At 45.8% G+C, this 18024-nt stretch overlaps 4 gene segments (V, D, J or C); all 4 read right to left on the bottom strand.

Moving 5' to 3' along the window:
• Positions 1-39: 39 nt before the first annotated feature.
• On the bottom strand, positions 40-654 carry LOC130032390 (T cell receptor beta variable 5-5-like). The segment is given in 2 exon segments: positions 40-473; positions 603-654. Coding segments are annotated over 2 exon segments (483 nt in total).
• A 1430-nt stretch (positions 655-2084) lies between these two features.
• Positions 2085-2675, bottom strand: LOC130032391 (T cell receptor beta variable 9-like). The segment is given in 2 exon segments: positions 2085-2482; positions 2627-2675. Coding segments are annotated over 2 exon segments (447 nt in total).
• Positions 2676-7165: 4490 nt separating this feature from the next.
• Positions 7166-7673, bottom strand: LOC130032392 (T cell receptor beta variable 5-6-like). The segment is given in 2 exon segments: positions 7166-7494; positions 7625-7673. Coding segments are annotated over 2 exon segments (378 nt in total).
• Positions 7674-12216: 4543 nt separating this feature from the next.
• Positions 12217-12889, bottom strand: LOC130032393 (T cell receptor beta variable 5-1-like). The segment is given in 2 exon segments: positions 12217-12710; positions 12841-12889. Coding segments are annotated over 2 exon segments (543 nt in total).
• Positions 12890-18024: the final 5135 nt, after the last annotated feature.

Genomic DNA, 18024 nt, shown 5'->3' on the forward strand with positions numbered 1-18024 from the left:
ATGTTAACAGGTGAAACAATTTTTCTGCATGATTATAGTTCACATATAATAACACAGAGAGACTTTCCTCTGTATAGGCTGAGAGTAACTGGCTGGCAGTTCCCCCTCTCGCTGCCACTTCCTGGGCTGTCCAGGGGTGTTTTTGTACAGGAGGCAGCTGAGCAGGCAGGGCTGTGATAAGCTGCTGGCACAGAGGTATAGGGCAGAGTCGGCCACTTTCACAGAGCTCATGCTCAGCTCAGAGCTGGAGTTCTTCTTGAACTGTTTGACTGAGAAGTGAGCAGGGATGTCTCCTTTGTCTCTCTCCTCCTCATTATAATACTCAATAAGCAACTTGGGGCCCTGGTCCAGGGCCTGTTGGTACCAGTATACAGCGTTGTGCCCAGATTCATAGGAGCATCTCAGGGTCACTGGCTGACTCCTTGCTTTGACCAGGTGTCTGGGGCTTTGAATGACCTCAGCATCCACAGGGCCTGTTGGGGAGCAGAGAGAAAGGGCTGAGGCAGACACAGGGGCACCTCCTGCTGCAGACCTCATGGTGGGCAGGGCGTTCCCAGACCTGGAAAAGCACAGCCCAGGCCCATCCTGTGCCCAGGACTCACCTGCTCCCAGGAGACCAAGGGCCACCCAGCAGAGGAGCCTGGAACCCATGGCAGCCTCAGGGACCAGACAGCCCCTAGGGCAGGGCAGGCTCCAAGCTCTGTCCTCTAGGTGCTGATAGGAGCCTCTGCTGTGAAGTCACTGTGTGATGTCACTGTGTGATGTGGCCTGCCTGCAGGCTTCCTCTACCTTAGACAGGACAGTAAGGACCAGAAGGTGCCGTTATCTGCCCTAACCAGTCCTAAACCATGCGAACACAGGGGCCCAACTGGTTCCCACATCACTGTATGCACCTCTTTTTCTCTGCTTCCCCCTTGCCCAGCCTTCCTTACCGAAGTTGCTCATCCAGCTCTTTCTCCATTTCCTGTGCAGCTCAGAGAGATGGTCTGCTTCCTGCAGATTGAGATTATGGAGATACTGACATTGCCCAGGGGGGAAGCCTTTGTACTAGCTCCTCTAGCTCCCAGGAGACCAGCTTTGCCTCAAACCACCCCTACCAGTGGGAAGATGTGAAGGACTTCCTCTCCCACAGCTTGTCTCCCTCCAGGGTGACTGGCAGCATGTGGGTGCACAGCGCTTCCTGGTAACTGACAGCCCACAGACTCATGGATAAACCCTCAAAGATTAACTCCTTCACACTACTCCCTCTCCTTGTTCTATTTTATTAGTAAAAAATTGTGTGAACAGAAATGTTTGATGACTAAAATGTTATTCAGTCTTCATGTTCCTTTACTTCATAGTAATTAGATCATGCACAAATCAAGCAACACTTCATGCAAGTTAGTAATTGTTTTTGCTTGTTTTCTCAGTTGTTAGTTGAGAAAATACATCTGAAATGAGTCAGATAGCCTCTGTCCTGGTGGACACTGGCCAGGTTCATGTGATGGAATTACAGGAAATTATATTTTGTAATAAAGAACATCGGGGATGGAGCGATAGCATAGCTGTAGGGCGTTTGCCTTACAAGCAGCCAACATGGTCCACCCAAGTTTGATTCCTCCACCCCTCTCAGAGAGCCCGGCAACTACCAAGAGTATCTCACCTGCACGGCAGAGCCTGGCAAGCTACCCGTGACGTATTCGATATGCCAAATACAGTAACAAGTCTCACGATGGAGACATTACTGGGCCCGCTCGAGCAAATTGATGAACAACAGGAGGACCGTGAGGACCATGAATAAAGACCATCAGAGGATATTCTTTACTTTGGTTTGCACGCTCCAGGGACACACCTGGGATATCATGAGAGATGTATAGTATTTCCAGTCCCATTCTGATTCTAGAAAGAAGAAGAGTAGGCTTGGACTATGATGCAAGGTGAAGGGAACATAGGTTTGGAGGAAAGCAATGCGATTGAGACCTTACTACTCTTGTCAAATATTTAACTCTGGTAACATTACTTCCTGTCAAACATGTTAAGACATAAAACAATTTTCCTGTATGATTATGGTTCCCATACTGTAACACAGAGAGATTTTCCTCTGTTTAGGCTGAGAGTGACTGGCTGGCAGCTCTTTGTCTCACTGCCACTTCCTGTGCTGGCCAGGGGTGTTTTTGTGCAGGAGGAAGCTGAGCAGGCAGGGCTGTGAGGCTGCTGGCACAGAGGTACAGGGTAGAGTCGGCCACTTCCACGGAGTTCACGTTCAACTCAGAGAGGAAGTCGTTATTGAACTGTTGGACTGAGAAGCGATTAGGGAGGCTGCCTTTTTGATACTCTTCCCCATTGTAATAAGAAATGAGGAAGTCGAGACTCTTTCCCTGGGCCTGTTGGTACCAGTACACATACAAGTGCCCAGATTCATAGTTGCATGTCAGGGTCACTGGCTGATTCCTTGCTTTGACCAGGTGTCTGGGGCTTTGAATGACCTCAGCATCTGCAGGGCCTGTTGGGGAGCAGAGAGAAAGGGCTAAGGCAAACACAGGGGTGCCTCATGCTGCAGCCCTCATGGTGGGCAGGGGGGTTTCAGGCTTGGAAAGGCACAGCCCAGCCCTCCCCCCCCCCCCCCCCCCCAGTGCCCAGAACTCACCTGCTCCCAGGAGCCCAAGGGCCACCCAGCAGAGGAACCTGAAACCCATGGCAGCCTCAGGGCACAGACAGCCTCTAGGGCAGGGCAGGCTCCAAGCTCTGTCTTCCTGGTGCTGATAGGAGCCTCTGTTGTGACGTCACTGTATGATGAGCCTCTCTGGAAAATTTACCCGGGCCTAAAGTAACCTACAATCTACAATCTAGTTAGGTTTCACCCGGGGTCGGCTACTCTGTGCTATGTGTTCCCTGATATACTCTATTTGAAAACCCCCTAACAAAGGGTGGGTAGCAGCAGAGTATGGTTCCCAAGTAACCTTAATCAGTTTGTTTTCCCCTGCTTGTAGCCCTTGTCCTAAATTCTTCAGCCTTGGCTGTGCCAGATCTTTTCTCTTCTACTTCCCAGGCGGTTTATCAATGTGGTCTCTTTGATGCAGAATAAGTAAAGTGTGTTAAGTCCTTTATACACCAGAATCTATTTAATGACGCCAAACCATCTGCCCACAAAAGGCACTGAAGCTCTTCCTCTCTGGCTTCATTCTCTCTCTGACTCCCCATTGTTCCTTGCTGTATCTGGGTCCACAGTGCCTCCATGTGGCTGTTAATTCACACTCATTATTCTTGTCATTTAAGGACAGGATTTCCCTCCAACACAACCCTCTGAAGCCCCTTAACATATCTCCCAAGCACCTACTCTTGAATTTCCATTTACATAGTGTTGTTCTTTGAATCCCTTCTCAGGGGGTGTAGGCTTATGATAATGTCTGAACCAGCAACCATCAGGAAGGCAATAATGCTGGCACCATGGCAGTTCCTATGCTGAAAGAATGAGACAAGCCAGAATTAATCAGCCTCAGGCTGTACAAAACACCCTTTGATCAACTTCTAATGCTCAATCTATCCAAGAATTACCTAGTTTGGCATTTACATTGGTTAGTATCGAAGTTCACAGAGTATTTTGTACAAGTATTTCACGTGTGTTTATCATGTTCATTAATTAATGTATAAAAATAATTATATAACCAACCCTGTTTTCTATCACTAGGTCTCTCTGTAGGTCCTGAACCTCCTTCATTACATATAAGTTTGTTTTTCTTACATTTTTACCAAAAAATAAACAAAGTAGCCGATCAGAATATTATATAGTATTCATTTCATTGGTTTAATGGGGATGTTATCTACTAAGCTCTCCAATACCACCTTACAACTGGGTGTGCTAACAAATGCTCCTGTGCTTGTTCTAAGGACAAATATTCTTTTATTAAGATTACATTTAATATTCTTGTGCATAAGAAATCATCCCTGTCATGTGTACTGAACACTGTGTTGGTCATTGGGCCAAATTACGGAAAATACTTGCTATGAACTATTTGTGTACATAAAGTTTCCTTATTAGTTAATTTTAGACTATTAAAAAACAGAAGTACAAGACCAAGATGACTGCCCTCTGACATCCTGATGGACCTATCACATCTTCCAGAAGGGCAATGGAAAAGGTTATCCACGACTTCTACTCAGATCTCTTTGATAGCTATGTCCAACTCCCCACATACCAAATTCCACAGGATGGATATATCGTTCCCAGTGTTCTCCCTTCCAAAATCCAACATGCCATTTCGTCTGTAAAGAAGTATGACAGGATGACAACACCCGATCCAGACAAAGTCAGATCCGAACACCTGAAGAATCTGCCGCCAGTACTTGTCAATACACTGGCTCAGCTCTTTACACATTACCTGTCTGAATGAAAGTTTCCATCACATTGGAAAACCAGCAGGACCGTTCTGTTGTACAAGAAGCGAGACATCCATGACATCAACAACTATTGCCCGATCTGCCTGCTGTCCATCATCTACAAGTTATTCAATAGAGTCATCCTGAACAGGATTGGCAGAACACTAGATGAAGGACAACCATGTGAGCAAGCCCAGTTCTAAAGAGGATTCAGCATGATCGACCATATCCACACGGTGACCAAGCTCATTAAGGTTCTGCAAGAGTTCAAGATAGTGCTCTGTCTAACAGTCATCAATTTGAAAAAGCCTTTGATTCTGTTGAGACTGAAGCGGTTGTGGTAGCCCTAGTCAAACAGGGTGTTCAAACTCAATACATCAGGATCCTCCATGAGCTGTATTATAGTTTCACCACCAGGATCTCACCATTCTACAAGGAAGTGATCATAGACATAAAGAGAGAGGTTCATCAGGGTGATATCATTTCACTGAAATGCTTTAGTGCCATCCTCGAGAACGTCATGTGATGACTGGAATGGGAAGGAGTGGGAGTAAGGATAGAGGATCGGCAACTTATACCACCACCGCTTCGATGATGACATCGTTCTAATAACACCAAATATTAACCAAACAGCACAAATGCTGGCCGACTTCAACCGTGAGTGTGGAAAAGTTGGACTGCAGCTTAATCTCATCAAGACAATGTTCATGAGAAATGAACTCGTCCCTGACGTTCCATTTACTCTCAACGGTATAAACATCTCCAAAGGCAGCAGTTATGTGTACCTGGGTCGAGAACTCAACTTGACAAACGACCTAGCATCTGAACTGCACAGGAGAAAGAGATGGGCTTGAACGCCTTCAAGATCATCGAAGAAGTGGTTAAGAGCACTAAGAATCTCCAGCTCCGGGCACATCTTTTCAACACCGTTCTTCCTGCACTAACATATGCCTCAGAGACCTGGGTCCTAAGAAAACAGGATGAGAATGCTATTCGGGTTTCCCAAAGAGGAATAGAAAGAGCTATGCTAGGAATATCACGCTTCACTCAAGTGAGAAGAAATCCAGAGTTCCGACCTCTGTCAATAATCACGAATCAGGGACGCTGCCAAGGGTCTCGTTTGCCAAAGCAATCTTATCAGATGTGAGCAAGAGGTCAGTTGGTAAGCAGGACTTAGCCAGCTTGGAATTGGTTTATTCTTCAACCCAGGCTCTGGTTGGGTCCAGGTCTGCGTAGAAGTCCCCAACAAGACCTCAGCACATGATAGTTCACATTGCATGACTGAAAGTGCAAGGCTCCAGGCTGCTGAAGCTGAGAATCTGCAAAGTCTCTCTGGGGTCTGTGGGGGCAGGGTGCTCTGTGTTTGTGTGCAGAGAGAAGGCAGCCCTGCAGCGCTGTGGACAGACTGCTGGCGCACCAGTACACAGATGTCTGGGAGGGTGAAGCCGACTCCAGCGTGAGGGGGAAGCTCTCAGTCTTCTCTCTAGAGACACTGTACCCATTCCCCATTTCTCCTTTCTCCATGATGTTAGTTCCGATCGAGTAATAGACCAGCTTCAGCCCTTGTCCCTTGTCTTGCCGGTACCAGTACATGTTGTCATGCTTCATATCCTGGGCACACATCAGTGTCACACTCTGTCCTGTTTTCAGGAGCTGGAATGTGAGGATCTGAGTGACACCAGCCTGTCCCAGACCTGTGGACAGAGGAGGTGGATGCTGCAGACACAGCTGAAGACTGAGCATGGGATGGGGACAATGTCACCATGAAGGGACTCACCTGCCTGCAGCAGCCAGAGGGTCACAAAGGACAGGAGAGGGGCGCTCATGGTAGAGGCAGGGGAGAGGAGGGTCTGCTGTGTGTGTGTGTGTGTGTGTGTGTGTGTGTGTGTGGCGCGGGGGAGTGCAGACTCTCAGGCACTCATTCTGAGGTGTCACCTTTTGCCTAGAACCCCAAAACCCAGCCTGAGGCCACGCCCCTTCCCACAGAGCAAATGCACAAGTGTGCTGCTTAGAATGAAAGCCGCACACTTGTCTAAATCACAGGTCTTACTAGTTCTTTCCTTTGCAGACCTGTTTGCAACTTATACTTTATTAATCAGGTGAATTTTTCACCACTCATTGGCCTTATTCACTTGAATAGGCCTGTGATTCTGAGGATTCCTAAGAAGTTTTATGGATTCCCAGTGGCCTTTATGACTTCTGTGACTATGTTACTCCTTCTGAGATCTCTACGGGACTTGCTGCGTTTATTATATTGTCGTCCCTTCCATCTGTTTGCTATGCAGTTTTGTTCAGATTGCAAAGTCTGTCCAGCAACACTTGAGGGCAGAGTTTTCTTTGTCAGATCAATCCCTCTGACTACAGAATTGAGAGGAGCAGGTGAATTATAGAACCAAGATGAGCATTGGCCGAGGGCGGGGGGCTCCTTGGTTTATTGGAAAACAGTTTCTTCACACATAGTGGGAGGGGTGCATGTCCTTGTGAAATAACTGACTGCACTGACCATATAATAAGATTCAAATAAACTAAAAAATAATATGTGTCTTTGCACAAACTAGCACAAGTGGAAATGCACCATACTTCATTCAATACTCTGCTTTTGGTTCATCAGATTCATTATTGTAGTGAAACAATGTGATCCAAAGAGAGCTACTTTCCTTCATGCATGTAAGTAAAGCAGTCCTTTATCTCAATGATTCTGCAGCACTAAATGCTCTCCTATAGAGAGAGAGACTACCCTTTGCACAGTTGAACCTGGTTGCATGGCAGCCTCCCTGACTGCCACTTCCTGGCCTGATTAGGGGTGTTTTTATGCATGAGGCAGCTGAGCAGGCAGGGCTGTGAGGCTGCTGGCACAGAGGTACAGGGCAGAGTCGGCCACTTCCACGGAGCTCATGCTCAGCTCAGAGCTGGAGTTCTTTGTGAATTGTTGGACTGAGAAATGATCAGGGATGCTGCCTTTCCGATTCTCTTGCCCACCGTAATATGAAACAAGGAAGTCATGACTCTTTCCCAGGGCCTGTTGGTACCAGTATACATTATCATGCCAGGATTCATAGTTGCATGTCAGGGTCACTGACTGACTCTTTGCTTTGACCAGGTGTCTGGGGCTTTGAGTGACCTCAGCATCCGCAGAGCCTGTTGGGGAGCAGAGAGAAAGGGCTGAGGTAGACATAGGGCCACCTCCTGCTGCAGCCCTCATGGTGAGCAGGGGGTTCCCAGGCCTGGCAAAGCACAGCCAGCCCCCCACCCCCGTGCCAGGACTCACCTGTTCTCAGGAGCCCAAGGGCCACCCAGCAGAGGAGCCTGGAGCCCATGGCAGCCTCAGGGCCCAGACAGCCCCTTGGTCAGGGCAGGCTCCAAGCTCTGTCCTCCTGGTGCTGATAGGAGCCTCTGCTGTGATGTCACTGTGTGATGTCACTGTGTAATGCTCCCCTGCCTACAGGCTGTGCTTTGGCCCAGGGTCTCTGGCCTCTGTATGGATACTCTCTGTGTCATTCCCTGCTTATGGGGTCCCTCAGTAAAGCCCTGGAGAACTGTCCTTGGATGCCCTCATGCACCTTGCTCTCCTCTGCCTGTTCCTGCCTGTTACACCAGTACTCCCCCTATTGCCCCAGCCTCTGCCTCTACTTCCTGTGTGGTTGGACCATGGCCTCCCAGTGCAGACTGAGGTTCCAGGTGCCTCTGTGCTTGCCTGGGCTGTGGGGATGTCACCAGTGGCACCTTTTTGGACACAATCACTGAAGTGACATCCGTACTGTCTTACTGTCTCCCTCTCCTGGTTCCTGGAAACACTAGCCCACAGCGCCTCCATATGGACAAATGAATGATCAACAACAGAATTTCCCTCTCAGCCTTAAGACATCCACCAGACAGCCATTTCCTGATGGTATGGCCTGTTGAATTGAGATTGATTTTCAAATCCAGCTTTAGACAGTGGAGGGAAAGGATTGTTTAAACCAGCATTCCACAGACAAGTAATTACTATGCTGAAATGGGTGAGACAAACTAGAAGCCTTCAGGCCACCAATAAATATCAAGCGGACAGATTCTTGGTATACTCACCCAGGGCCTCTCCTATTACATTAGATTTCCACTCTCCCGTCTATTGAACAACATTGTCAACTAAATTCAGTCAGTTCCCTTTGTATAAATGTTTGTATACTTTACCTATTTACTCTGATACTTATAAACTCCAGAAATTCTCATATATATAAGCTCCAGAAATAAATAATGATATTGATGTAGGCAGGACAGGGAAGGCCCCCTCCCAAGGCAATAGCAAAATTCAACCTTGCAGAAAAAGAAAAAACAGGAAAAAAATGTGAATGAAGGCATGATAATACCCTCACCTGGAGCCAGCAATAGACCCAGAGAAGCTTCTTCACAAACAAAAGGCCTGGAAAGTAATTTCAAAAAAGACCATTACCACTCCCACCCCCCTTGGTAACCTCCTTAGCAGTGGACTTTGACCTAGGTAGAAGCTTCATTTATGGGCAGGTTATAGAAACCCTATAAAGGTCACCTTAAACAAAGGAAGGGAGCACATATGGTGCCTGAGCCCATGTGCTGCTTGCATCCACATGGTATACACATGTCTTGCTCGAACACATGTGCTGCCCACATCTCCTCTCTTGAAATGTGGACTTTCATGCTTTCCTGACTAATGCTGGGATGTGTTTAGGGGCTCTCTCTGCCCTTGGAGAAGCCCAGATTCTCTCTTGAGCATGTTACTCTCTCTCTCTTCCACTTTCTCTTCCTCTTTCCCCTCAAAACCTCCAAATAAAATCTGTCTTACTTCACTGCTTGTCTACTCCTGAAATTCCTTTCTGCAAGGAGAGACAAGAACCCAATAAACCTGGGACCCTGGTGTCAGAGGCAGATAGATGCAAAGAAAATGACCGTCTTTCTCCTCCCCACTTCACATGAGTCAACTGTGGGGCACACAGACATCAATATGAATTATCCGTATAGTAGCTATACTTAGACTGACACTCATTACCCAGAAACATCAGTGTACACATCCCTAAAACTGTAGACAACCCCTTTCCTATCACTGGGCCTCTGACAAAAATCTGAAGAAATGTCTTAGCTGTGAAACTCAAAGTCTTCTACCTAATACCAATTTTGCATTAAAGAACATGCTTTATTATAAATAAGAATCTCTGGTTCTGCTGACCACGGCCTTACAGAGATGTTCCTTGGACTGCCTGACAAGGAATTTTTTCTTTTAAGCTCATTGGACGAGGAGACTCAACTCTCATCTAGTCTGAATCCTGAATGAGGCACCTGAGAACTGAAACAACAGAAACTGCTGCCTCTCAAAGTCCCTGAATCAAAGATTGTTCTTCCATCAGTTTATCTAGGAGAACTAGGTAGCAACACTAATTAGGTTAGTGGGCCAAGAGATAGGGGACTAGGAAGAGCACTTTCTTGGCTTATACAAGATGCGGTGCATGGCCTTCCACATCTGTCTACTATAGACCTGGTGGCAGTTGAGTATTTTGGGGTTGACCCTGACCCCAGATCTGCCAGAACCTAAGTGTCACCTCTACAAAACCAACCACAAGGACTATAGTAGCAAAATGACCCAGGTGACACCTCATTCCTGAAATCTGAGAATAAAATGCGCTTCACTTGAAGTTATACCATCTTGTTTTAGTAAATTAGCAAAGACATCATCCTGATTACACCCCCTAAACAGCTGAATATTTGTTCAGTGGTTACATTCTGGGGAACTTGGAAGATGCTGAATGCTCAGCGAACTTAAGGAGCAGAGAGGCTGGAAGTTTCTTACTAGAAAAGTGCATGATGCATGGAGGGAAGGACTATCCTGGGAAACCATCTTTCAATGACCTTATATTTTAGGTCACTGTGCAGTTGACACTTTCCAGTTAAAGGGTCAAGTCTCTGCATGGGTTGAACCTATTTACCACATTGTCCCTACAATTCCATAAGACAGATATGTAACCAGATCATCTCTGGTGAATGGATTTTGGTTTATCATCAGATCATTGTGTGGATCGTTTATAAATTCATCACAAATTTTTTTATTCAGGCCACCTGGCATGTTTACTTGGGTGTAACAGAACTGACTCAGGGACGTATCTAAGATGCCATCACATCCTCGGGCCCCTTGCTCATGGCAGGGCAGGGGAGAAGGAGGGTTTGGGTATGGTTCTGATATGGCCATACTCTTCAGGGATTGTTCTGAGGTGTTTGTCTTCTTCTTTCCTGTGCCCCAAACCATGCTCCTTCTCATACAGGGTCAAATAAAAATAATGTCCAAATGAGCTTCTTAGAATGAAGAGTGCTATATTATTTTGTTAGGGAGTTTGGTTTGGGGTTATTTTTGGTTCTCTGCTCACTGTCCTTATGAGTTAGAACTTGGGGGATCATACGTGGTTACGGAAATTGATTGTATGTGGCGGCATTGCATGAAAGACAAGCACCTTCCTCCCTGTACTATCTCTCTGGCCCAAGAGTAAAACTGACATATTTCCTAGTTGTTTCTCTTTTGAGGCAGTTTGTGAATTGCTTATAATACAGCCATATGTTTTAATTTTCATAATTCACTGGATTAATTTGTGCACGTACATCTAATATGCTGAGGAAAAGTGAGTCACCTTATGGGTTTCCAGTTCTTTCACTAGGCCCATGTCCTACATACTCTGCAATATTTTTTGATTTGCTTTGTGGACCCCGTTGTAATCATTCCTCCACCTGCTATGGATTTTGGGCAGTCATACTTCACTGTTGATAACTAACACTTTTCGACTCATTTTGATTTGTGTCACGTCAAATCAGTGAGAAGGTCCCCTGCCAAGCGTAGTATGAGCAGGTGATCTACTGAGACAGGTAAACAGATATGTGAGGGACAATACAGTCATAAAAACACTATTTTGATCCTCTGCAACAGTATTCCTGGAGCTATTTGACAGCTCAGTAATTGACCTGTATATGTGGGAAGTAGTGTCCAGAGAACCATGGAGATCAAGAGAGGAATAATTATACACTTGTTATTGTAGGTCATAAAACTCTCCAGGTCTTGAAATATGTGTATTGTCACGGTCTCTTTCATATAATGCAATACTCGGTACAAAACAAATGGTCTATTGAACATGTTCTGAACAGACAGTCCTCCTGTTGTTCATCAGTTTGCTCAAGTGGGCACCAGTAACATCTCACAAGAAATTGTGAGACTTGTTGTTACTGTTTTTGGCATATAGAATACGTCACTAGTAGCTTGCCAGGCTTTGCCATGCGGGCGAGATAGTCTCAGTAGCTTGTTGGGCTCTCCAAGAGGGTGGAGGAATCAAACTTGTTGGCCATGTTGGCTGCATACAAGGCAAATGCCCTACCCGCTGTGCTATCGCTAGAGCCCGCACAGACAGTAGGGACTAAAATGCAATCATTGATGTTGCATCTTCTCATGGTCACTGTCTCATGTGCAGAAGGGAGTTGTTTCCATTGCAGATGGAAATTCCATTCACATTGCTGTGTATCTGGGAAAGCACATCTGGGATCCACCAGCCCCTGATCCTGTGGATGGAGCTCAGAGGGTCTCTGTCCATGAGACACCTGGTGACTGGTCTTGGATTTTATTGTTGCTTCTTTTGGTGTTAAGCATCAGTGAATCTTCTTTACCTGTGTTGTATCTTCCTTGAGGTTGTCAGGGAAAAAATTGTAGAAGATCACTTAGGATTCAAATTTTCCCAGTTGTGCTAATCTGGAACTGTAAAAAGGAAGCCAAGATAGGAAACTGTCAATAGGAGGAGGTTAGGGGAACATCACTCCTAAGAAATAGCAAAAGTGTTTGATTCCTTGTTTCTCCAGTTTTGAAATATGAACCTGGGAAAGTTACTTTCCCTCATGCGTATAAACTGGTAAAACTCTTTTCCTGCTTGACTCTGGAGAATTAAAGCCATTCTCAGATACCATCATAAAGGGAATGTCCTTATAGTCTGGGCACTGCTGGCTGGCAGCCTCCCACACTGCCACTTCCTGGGCTGGCCAGGGGTGTTTTTGTGCAGGAGGAAGCTGAGCAGGCAGGGCTGTGAGGCTGCTGGCACAGAGGTACAGGGCAGAGTCGGCCACTTCCACGGAGCTCATGCTCAGCTTAGAGCTGGAGTTCTTTGTGAATTGTTGGACTGAAAAGTGAGCAGGGATGTCTCCTTTTTCTCTCTCCTCCCCACTGTCATATTGAACGAGGAACTTGGGGCCCTTGTCTGGGGCCTGTTGATACCAGTACACAGCATCATGCCCAGATTCATAGGAGCATCTCAGGGTCACTGGCTGACTCCTTGCTTTGACCAGGTGCCTGGGACTTTGAGTGACCTCAGCATCTGCAGGGCCTGTTGGGGAGCAGGAGAGAAATGCTGAAGCACACACAGGGGCCCCTCCTGCTGCAGCCCTCATGGTGGGCAGGGGGTTCCCAGGCCTGGCAAAGCACAGCTCAGGCCCCCCCCTGTGCCCAGGACTCACCTGCTCTCAGGAGCCCAAGGGCCACCCAGCAGAGGAGCCTGGAGCCCATGGCAACCTCAGGGTCTAGACAGCCCCTAGGGCAGGGCAGACTTCACAACTGTTTGGTGTTTCCTATTTGCTGGTAGGAACATTTGCCTGTGACATCACGTGTGACACTGTGTGGTGTTTTCTGCCACAGGCTGGGCCCTGACCCACACTGTTCTAGCATGTGCCAAGTTGGCAACTGTATATGTCATACCTGTTCTTCATGGTCCCTCATCATTAGGTAAAAGTCAAGCATGGTCCTGTTTTGCTTTTGTTCACTTTGCTCTCCTCTTCCTGGGCTCTGGCATCCAATTACTCAGTTTTGCGGTCCTATCCTTCTCTTTTTTTCCCTATTCAGCCTCACTCTTTGTCTTCCTTGGAGTATAATGAAGTTCCAGGTACAGCTGCCCTTCGGTGGGCTGTGAGGTTTGTGTACCAGCTGTTGCTTCAGTTTTCTCCTGGTGTAATCAAACCAATTTCTTGAAGGAGGGTATAGCAAATATTTCCCTTAATTCACTATGTTTTGAGTTACTCTCATCCTTCCCTGGTTACCTGTGGTTCTCTGGGCCCACTGCACCTCCAAGTGGCCCGTTTCCCACTATCTCATTTATTTGTATTTATCACATGTGAAGAACAGAAATTTCCACCAATGTGTCAACCTCCTAGACTGCTTCTCGGCTTTTCTGGACTGTCTGGTTCAGATTGATCTTCAAACCATATCTGTTGGAGGCAAAATAATGTACCGAGAAATGTCTTAATAAAAGACAAAACAGTGTGATCACCATGGAAATATTGAAGAGACAAGTCAGGATGTTTCAGTCTATAAAATTAACTGTCTGAGGAACTCTCATAGATACTCTCTGGCAGTATTAGGTTTTTTTTGTTGTGCTTCAGTAATATGATCAAGTATTCCATAATTTTTAAAGTTCATTATTACTAGATTTTAAATAGTCCAATTTATAGAGTATTCGTATATTCATACATTCATTTCATAATGTAAGAAACCATGAAATAAATCTTTCTTTCAGCTATAATTAAAGGAGAGCCAGCTGGGATTAATATTCGTAATCATTATGTACTGCAAGAATCTGTGAACTGTCATTAGAGACCAGTAGCTTTTATTTTTTTTTTTAATGATTTTTGCTTTTTGGGTCACACCCGGCGATGCTCAGGGGTTACTCTTGGCTTTGCACTCAGAAATTACCCCTGGCGGTGCTCAGGGGACTATATGGGGTGCTGGGAATTGAACCTGAGTTGGCCACGTGCAAGGCAAACACCCTACCCGCTGTGCTATCACTCCAGCTCTGAGACCAGCAGCTTTTAGTAGATGCCATCCAGAGGGAAATTATTTCCATTTTGTGTGTGTACACACACACACACACACACACACACACACACACACACACACACGTGCACATGCATATGTCACACATATAATGTTTTTCTTTAATTGATTAACATGTTGATTACCGAGAACAATTTTTAGGGTTTTTTTTTGCAATTTTTATGCATTTTATTTTCATAAAGTAGTTCAGAATAGTTCATTACAGATAATATTCAAACACTCACCTAACCTGCAAGTATCTTCCACCACAATAAGAGGGAAGTGTGTAAAGGTTGTTGATTTCATTCTGGGGCCCCTTAAGCCTGTATATAAGAGAATACAAGCAAATATGTTAAAACCAAACACATGTGTGCTGCCTTAGGTACTTCAGTGGGCTAGAATATAAGAGGTCGCAAGGCCGCATTTGCACTGTGTTGCTCTCTGGAAGAGAGCTTTGTTTTCTAGTCTCTGGATCTTGGCCATTGGTGAGATTACGCAGCCCCAGGGGCAGTTTGTGGGTGTGACTGCCAAGCTACTGGAAAACTGGGGATCTGGGTGGAGGAGGCCCAGTCCCGATCTGAACAGACTTGAAGATCTCAGCCATGGGTCCCGCATACCTGGGTTTCTTTGTTGGTTCCATCATGGGTGAGGCTCATTTGAGCATGTGGAGAGTGGTCTTGAACTTGGCTGCCGCTGCGTTCTGGAAGTTTTTGGCTGCCGGGGTTCTGCTTGGGGCGGGGAGGAAACTCAGCCTGCCCCACTCCAAGGGGGCCCCCGGTAAAGACAGCCTGGAATGGGGTGGGGGGGGGCAGTTGATTCTGTGTTGCTCTCTTCTGGGAGTTTTGTTTTATGGTCTCTGAATCTTGGCCGTTTTTGATAAGATTACATGGCGCTGGGGACGGTTTTTGGGTGTGACTGCCAAGCTACGGGAAAACTGGGTGCTGGGTGGAGGAGGTCCCGATCCAAGCTGTCTTGGAGACCTCGGTCACGGGTCCCACATACCTGGGTTTCTCTGTTGGTTCCCTCATGGGTGAGAGGATCACAGTTTTTCTTCATCAGTTTTCCACCTTCATTTCTGAGAAAAATTCTTGTTGCTTTAAAAAAAAGGTAGTGGAAAGGAAGAAAACTATTACAAGTACCATAGGGGCGTTTGTATATTTCAGCTTTATTTACTTACAGTGTTGTCCCTCAACTGCTGTGAAAATAACATTGCTCAGAATTTTGTAGAAAACATATGAAAAGTCAAGACTCCCAATGACTGACCACCCAGAACATTTCAGACAAAAGCATATCTTTATGGAGAAAAATAGTGATTTATATTATGCCATGACTCTAATTAAATGGACATTAGTTTTTTAAAATTTTACAAGTATCAAAATCTATTCATTATGGATTTAGTTTTACTCAGAAAATTAAAAAGATAGAGTATCATTGGAGTCAGGGTTTCTAAAAACCTGAATTAGGTAATGTTAAACAAGGCTTTGAGGATAGTATACTAACTCAAAAAGATTGGCACCTTTCTCATAGGAAGAGATACCAAGAAACTCTCTCTCTCCCCACTTGAGCACAGATGAGAGAGCGTGTGAGGCAATAGAGGTCAGCCATTTGCAGACCACAAGTGGACTTTCCCTCCAAAACCAATCTTCATCTTGAGCGCTCAGTCTCCAGGACTGTGAGAAGATAAATAGGTTGTCACTTCTGGTCCTCTTTCCTTAATCAGGAATCTTGGAATTTGTGGTTTGTGTGACTCCAGAATCCAATGAGCTAGTAAGGAAAGGACTCCGAGTCTGGAGAAAGAAAAATAGGTAGAGACTCGGGCTGCATTGGAATCAAGAACTGTCAGGCTTAGAATAGCCATGGCCCAATTGCACCGAGGATACACCTGTTCCCAGGGACAAAGGGCTGCACAGGAGCCTGGAGCACATGGCAGAGAGCAGCAGAGCCAGGCAGGTATCTTCCTCCTAAGGTTCTGATCCTCTGAGAGCCCGTGAGAGCATTCCTTCTCAGACTGGAGATGACAAAGGTGATTCGGTACTGATGACATGGTCTCAACTGACCAGGGAGCCCTGCTTTGCAATCAGATCCTGGGCAATCAGGTGGAAATATTTACCCTAAAGAGTTTTTTTTTAAAAAAAAAAAACATGTGAGATTGGTTTGGACAGTGGGGGATATGTACATAGCTTTTTTTTTGTCCCCACAGTTCTTTTGTTTTTGTCCTCACCTCATGCTTGTTATTCTTTGTGTCTTTGTATTTCTATTCCTTTACTTGTCCCTGCTCCTGGGCATACAGACCCTCTATTCTCTGCTTCCTTCTCTCTCTCTTGCAAGCTCAGAGACATTCTCTAACCACTGCAGGAATTACTGGCTTCCTGTTGACAAGGCACACCTGCAAATTAATGTCAATGCTATTAAGGCATTTTTTGTGGATTGAAACACCAAATAAGATGGTTGCTTAACCCTTTCTGGGACAGGTAACTGGCTCTGTAAGCATGCTACACTCCAGAAATGTGCGCATAGAAACTGGACAGTGCCCCCATGTGGCTGTGCCTTGGGTAGTACTATAATTTCCCCTTTGCCATTATGCTAGAATGGTGGGATGTCTTTAGATTATGATTATTTCCCCATTTTCCTATTGCACTGTTAATTGTTTCTACAGAGAAAGAAAGAAAGAAAGAAAGAAAGAAAGAAAGAAAGAAAGAAGGGGCTGGAGTGATAGCACAGAGGGTAGGGTGTTTGCCTTGCACGCGGCCAACCCAGGTTTGATTCCCAGCATCCCATATGGTCCCCTGAGCACTGCCAGGGATAATTTCTGAGTTCAGATCCAGGAGTAACTCCTGTGCATCGCCGGTTGTGACCCAAAAAGCAAAAAAAAAAAAAAGAAAAAAAGGAAAGGAAAGGAAGAGAGAGAGAAAGAAAGAAAGAAAGGAAGGAAGGAAGGAAGGAAGGAAGGAAGGAAGGAAGAAAGAAAGAAAGAAAGAAAGAAGGGCTGGAGTGATAGCACAGTGGGTAGAGTGTTTGCCTTGCACGCGGCCGACCCAGGTTCGATTCTCAACATCCCATATGTTCCCCTGAGCACTGCCAGGGATAATTCCTGAGTGCAGAGCCAGGAGTAACTCCTGCGCATCGCTGGGTGTGAACCAAAAAGCAAAAAAAAAAAAAAAAAGAAGAAGAAAGAAAGAAAAGAAAGAAAGAAAGAAAGAAAGAAAGAAAGAAAATGTTCATACAAAATCGAACTGGTATGTGTTCACAAATGTGTGTGAGCAGTCTTGCCACTTGCGTTTAGTGGCCATGAACACTTCCCTACCCCGACTGGCCACCTCCACCAATGGATCCATGAAGGAGGAACAGGCCGCTCAGTTGGTTGGTGATCAGTCACCATTTATTCACAACTCTGTCCCGCTTTTTATTCCATTCTCCCCATGTGCCTATTCCAGTCTCACTGAGCACCCCATTCCAGTCTCACACTGCCCCTCATTCCTGTCTCTTATTTGCCCCCATGCTAGTCTCACAGTCCCCAGTCTCACAGTCTTAGTCATTGACCCAGTTCCCCAGAGTTCAGGGTAGCAAATACCACCAGGTCAGATAGCACAATTAACATTATGGAAAGCCCTTCCCTTTCTTTCAGGGAAACTCTTCCAAGACAAAGATCTTATCCTGCTAGGAGATTTGCTCAAGGGCAGAATTTCATCCAAGGGTGTATTTCTCCTGTCCTCAGTCCATATACATTTAAATGTTCATATTAAATTTACTTCTTAATGATCTTTCTAGTCATTTTGTATGAATACAATAATAGATATATTACACTGGAGCGATAGCACAGCGGGTAGGGCGTTCGC

The sequence above is a fragment of the Sorex fumeus genome, unplaced genomic scaffold, assembly GCF_029834395.1.
Source record: "Sorex fumeus unplaced genomic scaffold, SorFum_2.1 ptg000048l, whole genome shotgun sequence".
NCBI classification, from domain to species: domain Eukaryota; kingdom Metazoa; phylum Chordata; class Mammalia; order Eulipotyphla; family Soricidae; genus Sorex; species Sorex fumeus.